General features: G+C 41.1%; 1 protein-coding gene and 1 non-coding gene across 5 annotated transcripts in view; both read left to right on the top strand.

Moving 5' to 3' along the window:
- The first annotated feature begins 2,217 nt into the window (after window positions 1-2,217).
- LOC122540930 (lactadherin-like) overlaps window positions 2,218-23,762 on the top strand; it is an 89,775-nt gene continuing 68,230 nt past the window's right edge. Inside the window, exon 1 of one of the 4 annotated variants that reach the window (XM_043677244.2) lies at window positions 2,218-2,366. In XM_043677244.2, coding sequence (XP_043533179.2) covers window positions 2,297-2,366 — 70 coding nt within the window. In that variant the 5' untranslated portion in view covers window positions 2,218-2,296. The remainder of the gene's footprint in view (window positions 2,367-23,762) is intronic. The other 3 variants (XM_043677245.2, XM_043677246.2, XM_043677247.2) reach the window with 3 other exon arrangements.
- On the top strand, window positions 20,326-20,488 carry LOC122541144 (U1 spliceosomal RNA). The gene has a single exon (XR_006309533.1). It is a non-coding gene; the product is annotated as a U1 spliceosomal RNA (small nuclear RNA).

Here is a 23,762-nt window from a genome sequence, read left to right as displayed (position 1 = left end):
GAAACAGGCCCTTCAGCCCAACTAGTCCACACTGACCCTCCACCCAGACCCATTTCCCTCTGACTAATGCACCGAACACTACCGGCAATTAACCTGACTGCACATCTCTGGACTGTGGGAGGAAACCAGAGCACCCGGAGAAAACCCATACAGATACAGGGAGAACATGCAAACTCCACACAGACAGTCACCTGAGGCTGGAATCAAGCCTGGGACCCTGATGCTGTGAGGCAGCAGTGCTAAACACTGAGCCATCGTGGTGTATGGATTCATTTAGTATTTTTTCCATCACCTAAGTTTCAATACATAGACGATTTTGTTGATCTTTAAAGGGCCCTATTCTCTCTCCAGTTGTTCTTTTGATCTTAATGCATTTCTAGAACCTCTCTGGATTATCCTTAAGTTTATCTGCCAATCAAGAAATCTGCCCTCTTGATTTCCCTCTAGAGAATGCCCCTACTTTCTTTATACATTTTAGGAGATTAATTTGATCCCAGTTGTTTATATATAATATATGATTCTTTCTTATTCTTGTCTAGAACCTCAATATCTTCATTCGTCCATTGTACCCTACTCTTAACAGTCTTAAATTCACTCTAATAGGAATATAATGCCTCTGAACTCTCGTTATTACACTTTTATCAGTTGTCCCTTTACCTGCAGTCTACTCCAATCAACTTTTGAAAGTTATTGTCTCATACCATTAAAATTTGCTGTACCCCAATTGAAACCTTTACTTTTTAGTGAAGGCTTATCCTTTTCCATAACTATTTTAAAACTAATAGAATTATAGAGTCTCAAAGTATTCCCCTACTAACACTTCAGTCACTGGCCTTATTTTATTTCCCAAGAGGTCAAGTTTTGCTCCTTCTGTAGTAGGTACATTTCCACTATATTAGATTCCCTACAGTGTGGAAACAGGCCATTTGGCCCAACAAGTGCACACTGACCCTCTGAAGAGTAACCCACCCAGACCCATTTCCCCTCTGACTAATGCAACTAACACTATGGGCAATTTGGCATGGCCAATTCACCTGACCTGCACATCTTTGGAATGTGGGACAAAACCAGAGCACCCAGAGGAGACCCATGCAGATACAAGGAGAAGTGCAAACTCCACACAGACAGTTGCCCAAGGCTGGAATCAAATCTGGGTCCCTGGTACTGTGAGGCTGCAGTCCTAACCACTGAGTTACCGTGCCATCCTTTGATAGAGAATTTTTTCTTGAACACATTTAACAAATTCTTCACCATCCAAAGCTTTAACACTGTGACACAGTCAGTGTTTGGAAAATTAAAATCCCTCCTATTACAACCCTATTACTCTTACATATATCTGACATCTAACTGACTATGGGGGGAGGGGGGGGGGGGGGCTATAGTACAATGCCATCAAAGTGATCATCATATTCTTCTTTCAAACTATGACCTATATAATTTCACTGAATGATCCCTCAGAAACTCCAACGTCAGTTTTGATCTTTGGAAATCATATCCAGGATTTGTACTTGAATCTACATCCTTTGATTCAGATGTGAGCGTAAGTTTATGTGTATATGTAAATAATACAAGTCGAAAATTCATTCCAAAAGGGCAATTTTATTTACGAGCTCAGGATTGATAAAAACCACTGCAGCGTTAGTTATAAATTGGCGTATTGGATTTAAAGTATTACTTTCAAAGTCATTTGTCGGAGAATTTCACGTAATTATTAGATGTCTTTTTAAAAACATGGTTTTAAAAATCCTGGAATCCTATGTAATGGAAACAGAATTTTATTCATAAAGCAAGAGCCCTAATTATTTTTGATTAAATCAGCTGTTATGATTCCGTTAAGTAGAAATTATCTTAATCATAGAAAACAGAAACAACAAAGGAATAAGGTTTAGATAGCACCCACTCCCCCAAAAACGTTTTTACAAAATCTGTTTTGCTTCACAATAATCCCATAAGTAGAGAGTGGAAAAAAGAAGTCACAAAAGTCGAATAAGATTGAGGAAGGAGCGAGAAAAGAGAGAGAGGCAGAGACAGCCTGACAGTCAGATAGAGAAGGAGTTGCGAGCAAAGATACCTCCCACTCTGTCTGAGCTGTTCCTGAAGGTAGGTCCCACTTTGACGCGTTTGGCTGATGCCTGAGGCTGGGTTTCCAAAAGTCAGCGAGATAATTGGATGCACAGAGAGGCACGTGTCCTCTAAACTGCGATATCAGCTCTTGACAGCTCCGGCGTTTTTCCACCTTTCTCTTTACAGTTCGTGAGCACAAACACAGACAGACAAGCGGCAAGAAGGAGAGAGGATGAGAGCCAGCAGCGTGAAGTTTTGCACCGCCTTCCTCATCACCTACTCCCTCGCCCTGGGAACAAGTGGTAAGGAGCAAGTTGACTTTACAAATTTGTGCAGGGCGCCTGAGTTTTTATACACGCGGTTCGAAATAACTTCAGATTTTATTGAGTTCTTTCCCAGAGTTAATACCCAGATTGTTCTTTGCGATAGGAAATTCTACTGGAATAATCTCGAAAAAATACATCTGTTTCTTCTTCTTCCCCCCCCCCCCCCACCTTTTTAAAAATGCTATATTAAGATATTCAGAGCGTGAGGTAAGATCATTTTTCAACTTGTAACAAGAAGCAGTTTGGAAAATTCACCCACCTCTGCCAGTCTTCACTTTTGCTTTGCAATTATTTCACAAGGAGTTGTAAACAAATAGCTCACTGGATCCCCCGTTACTAATTCGGATTTACAAGCTATAAAAAGTTAGGATAAGCCACAAGTCAACTGGGAAGGAGGGTTTTATTCCAACTCAGCAGAAGGGAATACAGTATAGTGTTTTGTTTTTCTAGTTTGTTTTTGGAGGGCTTAAAAATGAATCAGGGCTTTCTGACTAACCAGAACACACAGAATGATTCACTTCCTGGGAAATTATTGCCAGGTCTATGTATGTTCCTGAAAAAGATCAGGTCTGTTTTTACTTCAGGGGATTTAGGCATATTTTCCGGTGTTTTGAGAATGAGAATCACATTCCATAATCTTTCTGGTTTGGAAATGAGAATCAAGCAGCCTCACCCACAATATTCAAAGGAGACTGGTATTTCTGAAAATCAGGACCATTGGCTTGCAGTGATAAAGTATATCATATTCTGTTTGTGAATCTGGAATCTTTCCTTGGTGTGGTAGGGATCACATTCTGCTCAGAAAATGACAAAGTTGTGGTCTTGACTATGATTCCCTGTAGCTAAATTGAGCTTTTTGCATTTGACTGGGTTCAGGAAGGATTTACAAGGATGTTGCCTGGGTTGGAGAGACTGAATAGACTGGCGCTATTTTCCCTGGAGCATCGGATGCTGATGGAAGTTTATAAAATCATGAAGGGCATGGATAGGGTGAATAAACAAGGTCTTTTCCCCAGTGTGGGGGAGTCCAAAACTAGAGGGCATAGGTTCTAAGGTGAGAGGAGAAAGATTTAAAAGGAACCTAACGGGGGTGGTGTATGTATGGAATGAGCTGCCAGAGGAAGTGGTGGTGGCTGGATGGATACATGAATAGGAAAGGTTTGGAGGGATATGGCCCAGATGCTAGCAAATGGGACTAGGATATCTGGTCAGCATGGACGAGTTGGACTGAATGGTCTGTTTCCATACTGTACAGCTCTATGACTGTATTAACTATTTGAATGGGCAGCTTCAACATGTGCTTGCACTACAGAGTAATTGAGGGTTAAAATTTATACAACTCCCACTAAAGTCTATATTAATTAAATTTCATCAATCCCCAACAAAACTTTTCTAATAACCAGAAGTGAAGACAATTTAACTGTTTCAATATTTAATGTCCAATCTGAAATAAAAAATGTGCATTTTTATAATATCTTTCTTAATGGTCCCAACAAGTTCTATGATGAAAGTTCTTTTGAAGTGAAATTCCTTTTGTAAAGTAGGAACTACAACAATCAGTTTGCTTACAGGAAGCTCCTGGAATGATTAGATGATCTATTTGGTAATGTGGACTGAGAAATAAATATTGGACAGGAGAACTCCCTCAGTGTTCATAAACATAGCACTTTGGGTTTTTTTAAATTTCCCAGAGAGAGCAGATGGGGCCTTGGTTTAACATTCCATCTGAAATTCAAGACATCTTAGAATGGAGCACACCCTTTGGAGTGTCAAATGGTCTGTGTTCAAGTCTCTGAAGTGAAACTTGAATCTCCAACACAAAGGCAAGAGTGCTACTGCCTGAGCAATGGTTAACAGGGCTGTAAGAGGTTGAAATCAGCCAGACTTCAGGCTGTTCCACAGTAAGAATTGCTGGAAACATGGTTGTATGTGAATGTCAACACGGAAAACATGCAACATCCTTACTGGAGCAAAACCGTTCAAGTGTTTCCAAAAGGGATAGAGATAGAGAAAGGGTCAGTGGAGGTTGTTAAACATCCAGCGAGAACTGGAAAACAGTTTGAGAAGATGATTCTCTACATATAATTTTCTCTTGTTGCTTTAGCTATCACACAGAAACCTCATGATTTTAAGGAGAGTATTGAAGATAGAAAGAATGAAGGATGGTGGAGAGGTGAATTCTGAAGTGTGGAGATGGGTGAAGCATTTTCCATTATAACAGAGGAAGGTTAAGGGGTGGGTCAGAGAATTGAGTAATCAGTGATACTCACCCAATAGTTTAATAGCCTGGTCCCACAGGACAGTTGGCCATTTAGGTAAGGTAAAGGAGAGTGGATTGTTCCCATTGCCCTTGATCTCAGCAAAAGTTGTGGTCTGGAAAAGATTTTGGGGGTGAGTGAGAAAGCAAACATGTGAATGCAGTATTTTGATTCAAATTATGTTTAGCAACAACAAATTTATTTAAATCTGCATCATGAAGCTATTATCTGTTAGCCAGTTCAACAAAGAAGGAACTTTATGGATTATAAGAACAGTTGGAGTTGAAGATGTAGTTCTACTAGTTACTTTGGTTATGGGACAAAGTGTCTGATTTCATTTGGCTCTTTGCCATAATATCTAAGATATCAAAGCAAAATGAAGCATCAATCATCTTCTGACAGTTCCATCAGATCAACAAGTAACACACAAAGGATTTTTAACATGCAACCTAGATTGTGAAGTAGATATTTGCTTTTAACTATGAACAGAGCAAAACAAATAATAACATTCAGCTGGGGAAGTAGGTAGATGACTGTGATTCTGTTCAATTATTTTGCTGCGTAAGCTGTTCTTGTAATGTTTCAGCTTGTTTTACATGCTGACACAGTCCAGATCTCGTTAGAATGAAGCTAGATCATGACCTGTAAACATTGGATGAAGCTTTTCATTTTAAATGTGTATCAAAAAGAAAAGTTTCCAGAAACATTACAAAAACCTGAAATGATCAGAACACAATCAGCTTTTATTCTAACACAAAATTTGAGGAAATAAATTAAAGAACTAAGTGCTAAAGCTGTAATTTTGAGGTGTTTTTAAAGGAAATCTAAGCGTCTTTAGGAGTGAATCTTTAAGAGGTTCAATTTTAACTCTGTGGAAGTGAGAGGGTTTTTAGGGAAATTTTGAAATGAGAGTTTTTATTACATTTATATGTAGTTTGCTACCGAACAACCCAGATGGCCTCCTTCTTCAAAGACCACAAATTTCCCTCAGACGTGGTTGACGATGCTCTCCACTTCCCGCCTACACCCTTGAACCCCGCCCCTCCAATCGACACCAGGACCGAACCCCACTGGTCCTCACCTACCACCCCAACAACCTCCAGATACATCGTATCATCCTTCGTCATTTCCGCCACCTCAACAGATCCCACCACCAAGGATATATTTTCCTCCCCTCCCCTATCAGCGTTCCGGAAAGACCACTCCCTCCGCGACTCCCTCATCAGGTCCACACCCACCAACCCAACCTCCACTCCCGGCACCTTCCCCTGCAACCGTAAGAAATGCAAAACTTGCGCCCACACCTCCCCCCACACTTCCCTCCAAGGCCCCAAGGGATCCTTCCATATCTGTCACAAATTCACCTGCACCTCCACACACATCATTTACTGCATCCTCTGCACCCGATGTGGCCTCCTCTATATTGGGGAGACAGGCCGCCTACTTGTGGAATGTTTCAGAGAACACCTCTGGGACACCCAGACCAACCAACCCAACCGCCCCGTGGCTGAACACTTTAACTCCCGCTCCCACTCCACCAAGGACATGCAGGTCCTTGGACTCCTCCATCGCCAGACCATGGCAACACGACGCCTGGAGGAAGAGCGCCTCATCTTCCGCCTAGGAACCCTCCAACCACAAGGGATGAATGCAGATTTCTCCAGCTTCCTCATTTCCTCTCCCCCCACCTTTTCTCAGCACTGCCTTCTTGACCTGCAATCTTTTTCCCGACCTCTCTGCCCCCAACCCCTCTCTGGCCTATCACCCTCACCTTAACCTCCTTCCACCTATCGCAGTCCCAACGCCCCTCCCCCAAGTCCCTCCTCCCTACCTTTTATCTTAGCCTGTTTGGCACACCCTCCTCATTCCTGAAGAAGGGCTAATGCCCGAAACCTCGATTCTCCTGCTCCTTTGATGCTGCCTGACCTGCTGCGCTTTTCCAACAACACATTTTTCAACTATTCAAAAACCATGGCAACTTTGGTTTTGTGAAATTCTTATCAGGATGCAGGCAGAATTCAATAATGTTAATTATTATTGCTCTCATTTTATTGATATTCATGAATATGATCTGTAATATTTTAGACATTCATTTACTATGCCTGTATAATTGTGTGTAGTATGTGTAATGCCAAAAAAACATCCCAAGCTATTATATGTGAGAAGCTCTCTGTCTACAATGCCGCTGTCTGGTTATGTTTCTAGCACCAATTCCCCACTGCATCCTGTAACGTCATGGTTAGAAACAAAGATAAAGGAATCAACTGTTTCAGTGATGAGCCATGTCCCAAGATAGGTACTGGTGCCCGGAATTGGGAAAACCGACCAAGTTGCCCTGGCAACCCTCCTTCCCTCTCTTAGTTTAGAATGCAGTTGCAAAATATTGACCCATATCTCTTAATGCATTGCAAAACAGCCTGATGATAGGTGTATGCCTTTCTATGATGTGTTGTGTAGCATGCAATCTAGAAGTACATACTGTTTTTTAGTTGTGCTGTTCTACTCAGGTGGTGAGTACTGATTCTGTTTACTTCAGAATGTAGTAAGCTGTATGTCATACTGCATTTTCTGAAAGCTGAATTTTACCCAAACTCTCGGCTGTTTTAGGAATAAAAGCACGGAATAACTATTCAATGAGACCGAAGTTCAGCAGATTTTACTTGAGAAAGTGGTCTCTCTTTAAAAAGGCTTTAGTAAAATCTTTAGCGGAAGAACAAAAGAAGAAATTTGCTTTGTATAATAAAAGATCAAATCTCAAAACTGTCTAAATGAGCTTCAAATACAATGAATTATTGTGAAGTACAGTTATTGTCATGTCAGCATGCAATGGTCACTTTGTACATTTGCAAAATGCTATAAACAGCAACAATGAATCCATGATCAGTAATCTGTTTGTTTTGCATGATTTAAGGAGATGAATTTCAGCTAAGCCACCAGAGGCATCTTGTCCCTGTCCTTTTCTAGTGCCTTGGGATGTTTGACATCAATTGGACCAGATGAGGCAGATTTCTCACCTCAAGGATGGCCCTTCTGATAATGCAGCATTCCCTATCGTAGTTCTACACTGTGGTGGTTTGACTAGATTATGAGTTCAGGTCCTGGATTGGAGCTGGAGAAATACAGATTAAAAAGCATCAAGGTAAATATTTAGTCAGCCGAACCCTTTGGACCCTTCCAAATCATGACATTTCAGATTGAATGCTTCTACAGTTCCAGTAAAGTGCTTGATAGGATAGATTAGCTGATATTACAGGGTGCACAGACTTGCCAAATGGAACATGCATTGTCCTTACATCTTTATAGCAGAAAACTATCAAAGCCTCAGTTTCCAAGAACTCATTTGATCACCGGTTAGTTAGAATGTAACATTATCAGCACTAGATGACGACAACAACAGAACTGATGTTCTAACCAGTTTATCACTTGGCCCAGGCCCCAACTCAATGTTAGTGAAAGAAGTAAAGCAAATCAGCATTTTAATTGGAGCCATTTTTCATGCTTCTCTGTGGAGGAGAATTTGTGGCTGAGTTTTCGGTGCATGGTTGACATCTATTATTTCACAGGAAAAGAATATTCTTCTCACACCGACTTACAGTTATTTTTTAAAAATAGTGAAACCATCCTCAGCTTGGCTGTGAGACTGTGGTTACTCATATTAGAACGTCTATTAATAATAATTGGCACTTCAAGGATGACTTGCAAGTCAAAAATGCTGGAAAACTAAAATAAAACCTGAAAATACCAACAGCACCCAACTGTTTGGCCATCATCGGAATAAGAAGGAGGTGAGTGCTTTGAGGCATGCATCATCAAAAATGAAGCATTGACCTTCAGATTAAGTTATACCCCTGTGTGTGAACCAAGGAAGTGATAGACTGTTTAAGCTATGGAAGGCATTTCAGCCAAAGCTGGCTCTGTCCTTGGTGACCTTCTCCTACCACTTTCCAACAGGAACCCTGAGCCACAAATGATATGATACAAATGGTATTTCTGCAGATGTGCTCATCTGCCAGAAAGAACTAAAATCACATTCAATGATATGGCCATATTTAAACATAAGCTTTTTAGCTGAAAGTGGCTTTGCCCAAGGCAAAGATAATGCTTTTTTGAAAAAAACATCCTCTTGCTAATGTGCAGCAGTGCATAATAGTCACATTATATACTTAAACGAAAAGGAACAAATTACAAGGATGGTGTGTCCAAAATATTATCTCTAGCCTGACTTGCACTATAATTATGTACGCAGTTTTCTAAAAACGAATTAAAATTTAGCAAATTGCATGGATAAAAATATATATGATGGTGGATAAATTGATGCAATCTGTTCCAAGCACTATTTTTGCTTTTCAGTCTGCTTTTACAGCAAATCTGCAAAACGAAGGCTTGGCTGATTTCCCCTTTCTAACTTTCCTCTTTCCACTTTTCCTCTTCCTGATAATGCTGACTATTTGTCAGTGTACAGTTTCAAACGGGCCGACTGGCCCATGATAACCCTGCCAAGAGCCAAGCCTTCAAGCCTTAAGGAGAAAGTGAGGGCTGCAGATGCTGGAGATCAGAGCTGAAAATGTGTTGCTGGAAAAGCGCAGCAGGTCAGGCAGCATCCAAGGAGCAGGAGAATCGACGTTTCGGGCATAAGCCTTTCTTCAGGAATGAAGAAGGGCTTATGCCCGAAACGTCGATTCTCCTGTTCCTTGGATGCTGCCTGACCTGCTGCGCTTTTCCAGCAACACATTTTCAGCTCTTCAAGCCTTAGCCTGTTTTTTGTCCCCTTCAGTCTCATTCAGGCTCATTTGCATTTGGGTTCACTTACCATCAAGCCGGAGCAGATTTTTTTCTGAATGGTATTGAAATGATGAAGGATAAGTTGAAAATTCACCAAAGACTATTCTTGCAAACAACCAGTGTAGAGTACCCACCAAGAAGTCTAATAGAGTATTGAACTGCATAGCGGTATCAAAATAAGCTGCAAGACCAAATGTACAGTGCCCTCACCAGATGGCACCTTGAATGCTTTGTCTAGTACCAGACACTGAAATAAAATGGAGGAATTTGAACACATCTGTCAAGACAATGAAGAACCATAAGGCTAATTGCTCGTCTTTAAAGATTTAATATCAAGGAAAGACTACAAAAAAGTATGCTATTTGTACTTGAAATCGGCTGTTCAAGAATTGATCTTAAGAGTTAAGTAAGATCAAAAGTCCTACAGAAAATATCTATGAAAAATTACTTTTAAATTTTAAGATTAAGATTCGGGTTCACAGCTCCCAAGAAGTGTAATAGCTTTTGTTCTGAAGAAGTAATTAATGCAACAAAGTTGATACAAAACTCATATAATCGCTGTAGTTTTAATCGCTGACAATGCTTTTTCGTGTGTGGAATGTAGAGTTATTCTGGATAAATGAATGAAGGTGTCTGTGTGGTTGTCCCCCCACAGTAATTATGAGGTGATTCTATGAATGTTGAGTGACATTACTCGTTTCAGAGCCAGTTAGACCAATTGCAGTTATCTTGATGAGTACCACTTGCTCCTCTAATGGGATTAGTGAGCACAATACAGACTTAATATTACAGAGGGGCTTGACAGGGTAGATAGAGCCATTGTTTCCCTTAGCTATGAAATCTAGAGCAAGGGGACAACATTTCAGGTTACTGATCATTCAGCTCTTGAAATGAGGTGCAAAAATGTTACTTTTGCTTGATGCTTTCAAGAAAAATTGGAAATCCAATGTATTTCATTTCCTTCTATCACTTTGTATATTCTCTCATTAATTTTACTGAAGTGAATACATTTAAACAGCATGCTAACAAATGTGTGATTCTAGCTAATGCCAAATGTGGTATAGATATCACAGCAGTGTTACATCACAGAAAGAGACCATTTAACCTATTGGATCATCATCAGCTCATCAGTGACTTGGCTTCATTGCCATTCGCCTGCCCTTTCCCCATGCCCTTTCATATTGTCTCTATTCAAGTAATCATCTAATGCCCTCGTGAATGCCTCAATTTTCTCTGCCCCATGACACTTCCAGTCAGTGCATTCCAAACTCAACTCCTCAAATGAAAAAGTCTTCTGTTTGCGTCACATTTACTACATTTGTCAATCATTTAAAATGTGGGCTCTGTCATCCTCAACCCTTTTGATTTTGATTTATTATTGTCACACGTACCTAGGTACAGTGAAAAGTATTCTTTTGCATGCTGTACAGGCAACTAATACCATGGAAAGTGCCATTAGGGTAATAGATTCGAGCAAAGAGTACAATGTTATGGCTGCAGAGAACGTGAACAAAGGGTAATTGCAACATAAATTTAAAATCTGTGAGGTCCATTCAGAAGTCTAATGAGTGGGAGCAGTTTCTCCTTGTCTATCCACGCTATTAAGACCTCACATCGCTTTGAAAACTTCTACAAGAAATCAACCTTAGCTTCTTCTCTCAAAGAAGCCTAATCTATCCTCATAACCGATGTTTTTCATCCCCAGAATCATTTTTGTAAAGCTCTTCTGCACTCTGTTCAATACTTTTCCTTCTTCCTGCCTATCATGAGGCACCCAGCACTGTCCGCAATACTCCAGCTGAGATCTAACCAATATCTCATATAAGTTCAGTGTAACCTGCTTGCTCTTGTACTTTATGCTTTGATTGTAAAGCCCAGGATACTGTATGTTTAATTAACTAACTGTTCTCTCCATCAGTTGCACCACCTCCACTGATATGTGCTCATAAACCCCCAGGTCTCTGTGCTTCTGCATCCCCTTACGTTTTCTGCCACTCGTTTTGTATTGTTTGCCCATGTTCTTCCCACCACATAACTTCACAGTTCTCTGCATTGAGCTTCACCTGCCATCTATTTGCTCACTCCACCAACTTGTCTGCGTCCTTTTGAAGTTATAAACTGCCCTGCTCACAGTTCACAATCTTTCCAAGTTTTGTATTATCTGCAAACATTGAAATAGCCTCCTGCACACCAAGCTTTAGTTCAATTCTATATATTTAGGTACATATTAGGAAAAGCAAGAGTTCCAATACTAACCCCCGGGGACCCCCTGCTCTACAAAGCTTCCCCCAGCCTGAAAAATATCCATGGGACTATTACACTCTGTTTCCAGTTACTCAACATGTCCACATTACTACTATCCCTTTTATTCCATGAGCTCTAGTGTTTTTTTCACAAATCTGTGTTATCAAATACCTTTTGAATGTCCATGTGCATGGCAGCAACAACATTACCTCCACTACTGGTTTGAAAAACTCCCAGACACTAGTGCAACATGATCTCCCCTTGAGAAATCAGTGGTGGCTTTTCCAAAAACAACCAGATTTCTTTCCATGTGACCACTACTTAGATTAGATTACTTACAATGTGGAAACAGGCCCTTCAGCCCAACAAGTCCACACTGACCCGACAAAGCTCAACCCATCCAGACCCATGCCCCTACATTTACCCATTCACCTAACACTACAGGCAATTTAGCATGGCCAATTCACCTAACCTGCACATCTTTGGATTGTGGGAGGAAACCGGAGCACAGGGAGGAAACCCACGCAGACACGGGGAGAATGTGCAAACTCCACACAGTCGCCTGAGGCAGGAATTGAACCCAGGTCTCTGGCGCTGTGAGGCAGTAGTGCTAACCACTGTGCCACCATGTCACCATGCTGCCTGCTGTGCCACCATGCCACCAGCTGTGCCACTGTACCGCCCACTAATTGAATTCTAAATAATTCTTTCGAAAATTCTCCCCACAACTGAAATTAAACTGACTGGTCAGTTGGAAAAAAATCTTTATTACAGCAATTTGGGATTGTTTTATGCTTTCCTGGCATTGTGTTAATCTTTGAACAAAGTCAGGAGTTTCCACCATGGTGTGATCTGGCTGCCAGTGGACATTGGGTGTGTTGGTATTTGGAGACAGTGAGGACTGCAGATGCTGGAGATCAGAGCTTAAAAATGTGTTGCTGGAAAAGCGCAGCAGGTCAGGCAGCATCAAAGGAGCAGGAGAATCGACGTTTCAGGAATAAGCCTTTCTTCAGGAATGTGTTGGTATTTGGAAAGGATCCATCCAGCAGCACATTCTGTGTCAATATTTTCCTTGAGCCTCTCAGTTCCCAGTGATCTGATCTTGGGAGGACTGAACCGGCAAAAGTTATTTTGGGACTGCCCAACATATAGCTCCAGACCATGCATCAAAATAGGGAGGGTCAGCTGTCAATGGAACCAAAATGTTGGGTGGATCCAAAGCAGAGCTGTATGTTGGCTTGTTGTTAGGATACGGGACTTGATTTTACTTCATTTCAGATGTTGTGCGAAGAAGTCTGGGCAGTTTTCAAAATATAAATGATTGACACTTCTTAAGGTATTATTCTGAGGTCCATTTCTTAAAGGTAAATGTTAATATTGAGTTGACCATTGATTTTATAGAATCATAGAATCTCTACAGTGTGAAAGCAGGTCATTCGGTCCATCATGTCCACATTGACCCTTCAAAGAACATCCCACCCAGACTCACCTCCCTACCCTATCCCTGTAACCCTGAAGATGAGGGCCTTCTCAAATACTTTTAGTGAGGTCCATGCAGACAACATCCACTGCCTTGCAGGAGAGAAATTTCTAGGTCAGACTTCTGGAACTTCCCACCTAACACCACAATGAGTTTAGCCTCACCTCACAGGCTGCTGCAGGGACTCAAAAAATGTGCCTCACTATCTTCTGGGGGTAGGGGACATTTAAAGGTGGAATAAATGTTTGTAAGGTAGAAATGCTCATATTTTCATAACGTAATATCAAAGCAAAAATCTCTAGTCCACTTCCAAATTGGGCTGAATCTCCAGGGCTCCATTGTTCTTTGTAGATCTACATCAGTCCGGTTGGAGAAGCTCCGCAAACATGGAGTTGGATTGAGCCAATGCTTTGGTATTCCAGCAAACATGTTGTCTCTGACCTAAGCACACTTGTTAATGATGTTTCTAGCGGGTACACTTGATGTGGTCTGCCAAGCCTTACCTGAGAAATAACGATAAACATGGAAAGAGAAAAGCCATATTCCTTGGTCATTGAGACGTTCCAGAGTCAGTGCCCTGTTTCAAAAACCTAACAATTACAGAGCATTCTTTCAGCCCTAGGCTCCGTTTCAAGGACTTCTTTGAGAGTTGTTTTGGAGCCTTGGATTGAAAGAATTCACTGTACATGCTGTGTTAAAAATGGAATAAAGGATTCACTGTTATCAAAAATAAAAGTTAAAACAAAACTTTTGTTCTGGATGTCATAGGATTTTAATTTCATACTTGTTGAGAGTTCATTTGTATTTGGGGCAGAATAGGCAATACAATGAATGGACTGGCATTCACAGTAGTTGAGAGAGGCAGGTAACGCTGTAGTTACCATGTATCCCACAAATGCAAATAGATTAATGCCTTGACTAAAAGATTTTACCAATAACGCTATGATCAGACTTATCCAGTCATTAGACTGTTTTTTATTTTTGCCCTGATGCCCGCTCTCATTTCCAGCTGCTCTACCGAGATATCAGGTTGTTTGACATGTTGAGGTTCCACAACATGCAACATCCAGCCATGAACTTTGAAATTGTAACAGGACCATATTAACACACTGTGCACAATTGTAGAATCCCAACAGTGCAGGAAGAGGCCATTCGGCCTATTGGATCTGCACTGACACTCTGAAGAGTATTCCGCCCAGACCATCCCCCTGACCTAGTCTGCACATCCATGGAAAGTACAGACAATTTAGCATGACCAATACACCTAGCTTGTACATCTTTGGACTGTGGGAAGAGCCTGGAGCACCTGATGGAAACTCACACAGACACGGAGAGAAAATGCAAACTCCACATAGACACTTGCCCGAGGCTGGAATCAAAACCAGGTCCCTGGTGCCGTGAGGCAGCAGTACTAACCACTGAGTCAAAGTGCCATCCTGTTGGCATAGCTCTCTGTCTCAGTCTGAATCTTGCTCAACCTTACACGTGAAACAACACAGACCTTTGAACACTTAAAGCATTTTGAAATGGAAAAATAATTTCAGTACATCGGCCCCCTGCAGAAGTACTTGCTTTAACTTTTCCTTAATGGAACCACAGATGTGAATCATCATTTACTGCTCACTGAGCTTGTTTCAAGTATGACTTACGTACACCCAATGGTATGCCCTTGGGTATGATAAGAACATCACGCTATATAAAGACTGGCTTGATTTTTACAGCACTGAGGAAAAAAATGTATTGGGTATTGCTGATTTTGAGATTGCTTTTCCCAATTAATTTACAGATCATTTCACAGGCCTGCTACAACCATATTTGCAATGATCTCTCCTTTTTTAACATAGACTCAGAGATGTACAGCAGGAAAAAAGACCCTTCGTTCCAACTCTTCCATGCCGACTAGATATCCCAACCTAAATTTGTCCTATTTGCCATCATTTGGCCCATATCCCTCTAAACCCTTCCTATTCATATACCCATCCAAATGCCTTTTAAATGCTGCAATTGTACCAGCCTCCACCACTTCCTCTGGCAGCACATTCCATACACGTACCACCCTCTGTGTGAAAAAGGTGCCCCTTAGGTCACTTTTATATCTTTCCCCTCTCACCCTAAACCTATGCCCTCTAGTTCTGGACTCCCCCACCCCCAGGGAAAGCACTTTGTTTATTTACCCTATCCATGCCACTCATGATTTTATAAACCACTGCCTTCAATGTTGCAGGGAAAACAGCCCCAGCCTATTCAGCCTCTCCCTACAGCTCAAATCCTCCAACCCGGGCAACATCCTTGTAAATCTTTTCTGAACCCTTTCAGGTTTCACAACATCCTTCTGAGAGAAAGGAGACTAGAATTGCACGCAATATTCCAACAGTGGCCTAACCAATGACCTGTACAGCCGCAACATGACCTCCCAACTCCTGTACTCAATACTCTGACCAATAAAGGAAAGCATACCAAACGCCTTCTTCACTATCCTATCTACCTACGACACTACTTTCAAAGAGCTATGAACCTGCACTCCAAGGTCTCTTTGTTCAGCAACACTCCCTAGGACTTTACCATTAAGTGTATAAGTCCTGCTAAGATTTGCTTTCCCAAAATGCAGCACCTCGCATTTATCTAAATTAAACTCCATCTGCCACACCTCAGCCCATTGGCCCATCTGATCAAGATCCTGTTGTAATCTGAGGTAACCTTCACCGTCCACTACATCTCCAATTTTGCTGTGGTCTGCAAACTTACTAACTATACCTCCTATGTTCATTTCAAATCAGTTATATAAATGACAAAAAGTAGTGGACCCAGCACTGATCCTTGTGGCACTCCACAGGTCACAGGTCTTCAATCTGAAAAGCAACCCTCCACCACCAGCCTCTGTCTTCTACCTTCGACCCAGTTCTGTATCCACATGGCAGGTTCTCCCTGTATTCCATGAGATCTAACCTTGCCAACCAGTCTCCTATGGGGAACCTTATCGAACACCTTACTGAAGTCCATATAGATCAAGTTCACCACTCTGCCCTCATCAATCCTCTTTGTTATGTTTTCAAAAAACTCAAGTTCGTGAGACATGATTTCCCATGCACAAAGCCATGTTGACTATCCCTAATCTGTCCTTACACATTACACAAATATGTGTAAATTCTGTCCCTCAGGATTCCCTTCAACTTGACCACCACCAACACCAGGCTCACCAGTCTGTAGTTCCCCAGCTTGTCCTTACCACCTTTCTTAAATAATAGTACCACATTAGCCAACCATTCTTCCAGCATCTCACCTGTGACTATCGATGATACAAATATCTCAGCAAGAGGCCCAGCAATCACCTCCCTAGCTTCCCACAGAGTTCTAGGATAGACCTGAACAGATCCTGGGGATTTATCCATCTTTATGCATTTCAAGACATCCAGCACTTCATCCTCTGTAATATGTCACCATCTCTTTCCCTACATTCTTATATCTTCCACGTCCTTTTCCAAGGTAAATACTGAAGCAAAATACTCGTTTAGTATCTCCTCCATCTCCTGCATCTCCACACAATGTCTGTCTTGCTGATCTTTGAGGGGTCTTATTCGCTCCCTAGTTGCCCTTTTGTCCTTAATGTATTTGTGAAAAACCTTTGGATTCTCCTGTTTGCCAAAGCTATCTCATGCCCCTTTTTTGCCCTCCTGATTTCCCTCTTAGGCACACTCTTGCTGCCTTTATACTCTTCTAAGGATGACTGTTATTTATCTGGCAAAATACCTTTTTGACATTTTATGCCATTTAAAAAAATTAAGTTGAATTGATAACTTTTTGGATGTTGCAGTGGATCATCTTTTTCTTTCCCTATTAACTTAAAGTGTCATAATCTAAAGAACTGTGGACGCTGAAGATCTGAAACACAACCATAGAATGCTGGATAAATTCAGCAGGTCTGGCAGCATTTATGGAGTGAAATCAGCATTAACATTTCAGGTCAACAATATAGGAGGAGGAGGAGTAGGCCATTCAGCCCATTAAGCCTCTTGCACTATTCAGTGTGAGATCATGGCTAATCTGCAGTATAACTCCAGGCTGATATATCCCTTAAACCTTTGCTGAACAAAAATTTATTTGTCTCGGATTTAAAATTAACAACTGATCCCGCGTCCACTGCTGTTTGTGGAAGAGAGTTCCAAGTCTCTGTCACCCTTTGTATATAGAAGTACTTCCTAACATCATTCCTGGCCCTAATTCTTACTATGCTGTCTGTACAACATCCCATCCAGTGGAAATAGCTTATCTTTATCTACCCTGTCTTTTCCTGTTAATACCTTGAGGACTGGTCTTGAATATGAAAAATATGTTAATATTGGGTGAAATCCAGCATAAACCCTGCCTCCTAACTGCCTCCTCCCAATTTAAGATCACAAGGGAATTAGAGCTCCTGGCAGTGAGAACAGGCAGCAAATATTGTGCTCCAGCTCAATAACTGTCTTTTATTTTGCATCTGTAGCTGAGTATTAAATCTGATATTAGATATCAAGGGCTGAACTTTCTCCAGGGAGTCAGAACCCAAACTGTCCTCCAGTGGAAAACTTAATCAAGTCAGATTTTCACACGAGTAAGCCATTCATTGAGATGGAGACAGGCCTCCTGTTCAATTAAAGGTGGTGGGTGATCTCTCAAAACTGCCAGCCCAATCGGAGACTTTGCAGTTTCGGTGCTGCACATGGCTACAATAACTGAGAGCTTGTTGCAACAAAGTGCCCTCTTAATCTATTTTTCAAACCATTAAATTAAGAAAAATACTACAAAAAGCCACTTGACCCCTTCACAGCGCAGTGGTTAGAAGAGGAGTGCCCTCTACAGGGCATACACCTCCCAAGTCTACCTGGAACCTTGGCTTCTTCAACCTCCAACTAAGTGCCCAGCTCGAGGTAATGATCTGTCCTTGAGACCAACTAGAAAATCCTTCTTGGCTCCCATTATCTACTTTTAACAAGGATCTTCGTGAGGCTAGCTGCCTCACTGCCCTTTGGAAATGGGCAAATTTCCTCGGCCCTGACTCCAACTTGGCTAAATTAACCAACCACGGAAATTGGGTCAGGAAGCTGGCCTGCCTCCATGCCCTATAATTTTAATTTCTGAGGTCTGGCATCTGGAAACAGAGGTCTGTGGTGTGAAAGATGAGTGCTCGGTATGTGGGTAGTGTGCAGGTGACAGGAAGCGCAGTTGTCTTGGCTTGTAATGTAAAATCGGTGATGACGAATCCATATCCAATTTTCAATTTGTGCAATCCTTTTTTCATTGATTCCAACAAAAGTGAATTTTGGGCAGGGAGTAAAATCACATCTGGTTTGCCGATGCCCATTTTTCACTGGCACCTCCAGACCAATGTCTCCCTTCTTGGTTCTGTATGCTGATGTCAGGATAGGGGCAGAATTGTATGAATGTGTGGTTCTAACACAGAATGTCACCCATTAGAAGCACAAAGTTGGCACTTTGGGTTCACATTCCCTGTGCTCTTCCAACACTGCATTTGCCCATTGAGATTCAGTATAAACTGATTGAGTGTTGACTGAAAATAAACCTGTGAGAACAGGGTGGGCAACAGTTATTCAAGTTCAAAGCTATTTGTATCTACAGAGAACAGCCAAAGAAAATGTTTATAAGTGGAACTGTGTAAGAATAGAATTTGTTCAAGGAAGGCCAGGAATTGGCTTTTTTTTGGCTGATGGTCAGATTTGCATTAATGAGCCAATAACTGTATATTTACTTAATTGCTGTAATTGACAAAGTGATTTAGCTTGATGTGCCTTTGAGCAAACTGCCATGGAGCATGTTCTCTACTATTAATGTGGTTATGAAAATGCTGGCCTTTGGTCAGCTTCTTTTGTTGTTGCTATACTCATTAAACAGTTTGGGAAATGAATTTGAAACCGTCAATCTTTGAGCAGACTGTATTGAGATGGAATAGACTTATTTTGGAAGCCCCCACTCTCTTCAGGAAGTCACTGATTAGGTATCGAAGCCAGCAACATATAGATTACAGCGTTGAATTTCTTCTCTTAATTGCTTCATGTATAGCTAACTGCTTTGAGGTGCTCACCGCTGAGAAATATGCATCAGTTTAGTGATGGATTCTTGGAAATAGAGTTTGAATGTTTCACTCACAGACATTTCAGCAGGTCAAAGTACTGAGCATTTGAGCAGGATAGGTTAGGATGGCCTCAGATTTTCTCCTTGGATTGTCCTGATTTATTCTTCAGATGTGGAAGTGTATGAGTACAACAGTTTGCTGCAAGGTACGTGACTGAGTGAAAAGAAGATCACTCAAGGCCTTCACAGAATCTCACAATTTGTTATGGATCAGAAGGAGGCCATTCAGCCCATCATACTTGCATCAGCTCTTCAAACAGACTCATTACCGAGTGTCAATCTCTTGCATTTTCTCCATACCCTTGCACGTTATTTGTTTTCCAAATAGTCAGCCAATGTCTTCAATGCCTTAGTTGAAACTGCCTCCACTACATTTCTAGGCAATGCATTCCATAACCTAACCACTCAATGTGTGAAAAGATTTTCTTTTCTTATATCACCCTTGCTTCTTTTGCACATCACTTCAAATCTATGCCCTCTCATTCTTGTTCCTTTTACAAGTAGGAACAGCTTGTCCCTATCTGCCCTTTCCAACCTGTGCATGATTTTTTGAAAACCATCTATCCAATCCCCTCTCAATTTTGTTTTTGTTTTAAGTTTCTTATTCTTGGAAGTGTTCTTGTAAATTGTTTCAGCACTGTCTCCAAAGCATTCACCACTTTGCTTTCATGTGGTGCCTACAACTGTACTCAATACTCCAGCTTCGGGTCAACAAATGCCTTGAACAAGTTCAACATCACCTCCTTGCTCTCGTACTCTGTATTAGATCTTATTTACCATCCAGTGACTCTTTGCTGATGTGTTAATGATGATTTCCCAGAGCCAAAAAGCTGACCAACATACACTGCCAGCGAGTAGGGAACAAAAGCGACTGAACTGTGGGTAAATAGTAGCTTCGTAACCTGTGACAATTCCTGATTCCCTCCCATTGTGGAGCCAACACAGTTACAGAAGGAGGGAACAAAATGTTGGAAAAATATAAAATCTGTTCTTACAGCTCAAGGTATTCAGCAAAAAAGAAATCCTAGATTAATTATGTCAGATTATACTTACTTGGCTGGGGAGACACCTTGATCAAGAAGGAGGTACTCCCACGATAAAGCTATCCCATTGCACTTCGGGCCTGCTGATGCCTGTCATGTCCCCAAATGCGGGATACTCAACTGCAAACCTGTGGTAGTGGGGGACTGCATTCATGCTCTCCTCTCCCCTGTCCGTTTGAATCCAATGTCATTCACCACAAAGAACATTGAGGCAAATATGCAGACCTCAGGCAGATGTTGATGCAGACTATGTTGGGGATTAATTAGGAATGAAAGTTCAAAGAGAACCCTTTATAGTCCCAATCTTCATGCACTTTTAGCAAACAAGCCCACACCTGCTAAGAAGTCGAATACTTTATGGTGAGCGGTGGTTTTAGTTTTGAGGGGGTTGTGTGTTGGGGTGAGGGGCTTGTGTTGGATGTTGCAGCCACGGTTGAATAGGAGAAAACCATAATTTTCAACAGCAATTCTGTGGCAACTTCATCTTGTCCAATTTTTGATTTTTTTTTGTTCTTCTTTTCTCCCTCCCCTTCCGATCCTCTTCCCCTCCTTCCCATGCTCCATTCAAAAGTTGTCAATACAACTTTAACTTAGATAGCAGCCAGTCTGGTTCCTTTGTTTCCCTGGTTTCAATCTGTGGTCATTGGATTGCAATGACAGTGAAGATCCTTGTTTTATTTTCCATTCTAATTAACAGTTGTCATAATCAAATCTCAGGGCAGTGGTGGACACTTCAGATGCTGAAGATTAGAGTGGTGCTGGAAAAGCACAGCAGGTCAGACAGCATCCGAGGAGCAGGAAAATCAACGTTTCGGGCAAAAGCCCTTCATCAGGAATAAGCCCTCATTTCGTGATGAAGGGCTTTTGCCCAAAATGTCGATTTTTCCTGCTCTTCGGATGCTGCCTGACCTGGTGTGCTTTTCCAGCACCAATCAAATCTTAGTTAACAGACTTGAGGTCTAATCTGCTTTTATGTCAGTGCAATGATTATGGCCTTACCACTGTTCTAAGTAACATCTCTCAGTGCAGAGCTGCAACAAGTATGAACAAAATTGGAGAAAATAAGTCATGAAGTGCTTAGAGGATCAAGCTTTAGGAAACATACAATGGCATTAGAGAGGGTTCAGCAAAGGTCTGTAAGAATAGTCCAGGGATGAAGAATTTTCATTCTGTGAATAGTTTGGAGAATCTGGGGTAGTTCTCCCACTTGAATGGAAAGGCTGAGAGGAAATTTGATACAGGCATTGAAAATCAGGAGTCTGGACAGAACAGCAAGAAGAGTCATCTAGAGTCAAAATGTTTGTTTGCTTTCTCTCCACAGATGTTGCCTGATCCATTGTGATCTCCAGCAATTTTTGTTTTCAGTCAAGAAATTATTTCCAATTGGTGGAAGGTTTGAGGACGAGAGGACACAGATTTAAAATGATTGGCAAAACACAGTGGATGACTTGAGGACAAACATACACAGTAAATGGTTTTGACCTTGAATACACTCACTGGGAGGTTGGTGGAAATAGTTTCAATTATAGTATTCAAAAGATGACCGGATGACCACATGAATGTTTGGGTGTTGGAATTGCAGGGCTACAGGAAATGGGAAAGGCTAAATTGCTTTTGCAGAGAACCCGCATGGGCTCAGCATGTTGTATGAGCTGAAATCATTCATTCTATGATGTTATGATTCTGTTTGTTTGAACTTGATAGCTTGCAGGAAGAAGGAACTATAGGAGGGAGAGATTTCCATCATTTTGAGACCTCTGGAAAGAATGACTTAGAGTAACATTAACTTTATTTGTAAATATTGCAAAATTGTACGAATGATTTGCAATTTTTAGGAATGGATCATCAAAAATAAAGGATTTGTCTCACCACTCTTTCGAATGTTCAGTTACTTATAATGGAAATTTGTTGAGTAAAAATAAAATTGCACTAGGGCATTCATTGCAAGTCTGCCAGTTATAAACACTGAAACATTCCCAAAGTTAGTGCATGAATCTACAGTGGAACTAAGGCCTGGAAACTCTCCCAGTTCCAGGGAATGAGTGATATGTTTGTATTTGTGGGTTGGCAAATTGTAATCAGCCCACTTTGAACTCTATCGTGGACTGACTTAAGTTGGTCAGGTATCATAGTCAAAATTTGTTCCCAAACACCACCACTCTAAATAATTGAGGCTCACATATGTCAGGCCAATGATGGTTAAGCTCCTGGAAATTAATCTGTTATTTATTTGTGAGTTGTTTCATTGATGGTAAGAATTAAATGATTTAGCTGATGTTATAGTAACAATCCTTCCACCTTTAAGCAATTTAATGGGCTCAAGGGGCATTGTTATGACAGCAGGTCTTTGAAAGCCTTTTGAAGTAGTTATTTCCATCACCACAAAGCCTACCCTCAATACCAGATGGTGAAAGATGTTCCATCTTGGCTACAGGTAGCAGAAGCCATCTGTTTGTAGTTGTACTCCTGATATCTGTTGGCTTCATAATAACGCTGAACAATGTTTTAAGGAGAAGGTGAGTCCTGTTGCAGCATTCCAGTCTGAATGAATACACTCTATAGTCTGGCTACATAGTGATACTTTACTTTGTTTTTTCTGCACAGCGCATTTCAGTATCTGCATCATTGTTTTGTCTCCTATTTTTAATAACATTTCAGATATCTGTTTGAAGACAAGTTTTGTCTCGACCCTGATCTGACATCTTCAATCTATCTCCATATGTAATTGGGCTACTCAAAATGTATGGAATTGGAGCTTAGGCATCAGGTTTTGTTGATAACTCTGCAGTTGTTACTGTGTTGAATAACAAACAACCCTCATCCTAGTAGTTGGCAGGATTAACTGAGTGTTGGGGGTAACCCAACTGGCAGAACTGTGATGCAGTTTCTCCCTATTGAACTCTAAATAATTTTAAGGTAGCTGGAAACTATCAACAACAGCTGGATGCCTCAAGGCATAACAGTCGAACGCTGGGGTGAAGAAAATTGGGGGATCGTCAAGATGGCAGAATTGGAAGAGGGGAAAGTTTTCAGAGGGCTAGAATAGCTCAGTGATATGATGGGATGAGGTTAGGCAGACGTGACAAAACAGTCCTCTCAATTTACTGTAGGGTTTAAAATGAAGTCACCATGGCTCTCCATGTCTTATTAATTTACTTTTAGTGGGGGAAATTTATTATTTCTTGATATGGTACATGATGCTGATTTTAATTTCCTTGCTATTTTGCCTAAAATCTGTCTTAATACCTTATTACAGAAAGGAAGTACGGCCAAGCCTATGTGTTATGTACATTACGTTTAAACAACATTGGGTGGTAGAATTACATTGGTGTTTCTCACAAAACTGTGACTTAACACTTTGTTCTTCAACTTCACATTATCTAAAACAAATTGAAATTACTGCACCATAGTCGTTCTTGTTCGATTCTCTACATTTCCC

The sequence above is a fragment of the Chiloscyllium plagiosum genome, unplaced genomic scaffold (assembly GCF_037043375.1).
Source record: "Chiloscyllium plagiosum isolate Xiang-an unplaced genomic scaffold, Cpla_swu_hap1 HiC_scaffold_39, whole genome shotgun sequence".
Classification (NCBI taxonomy): Eukaryota; Metazoa; Chordata; class Chondrichthyes; order Orectolobiformes; family Hemiscylliidae; genus Chiloscyllium; species Chiloscyllium plagiosum.
This window is presented reverse-complemented; position numbering and strand designations above follow the sequence as displayed.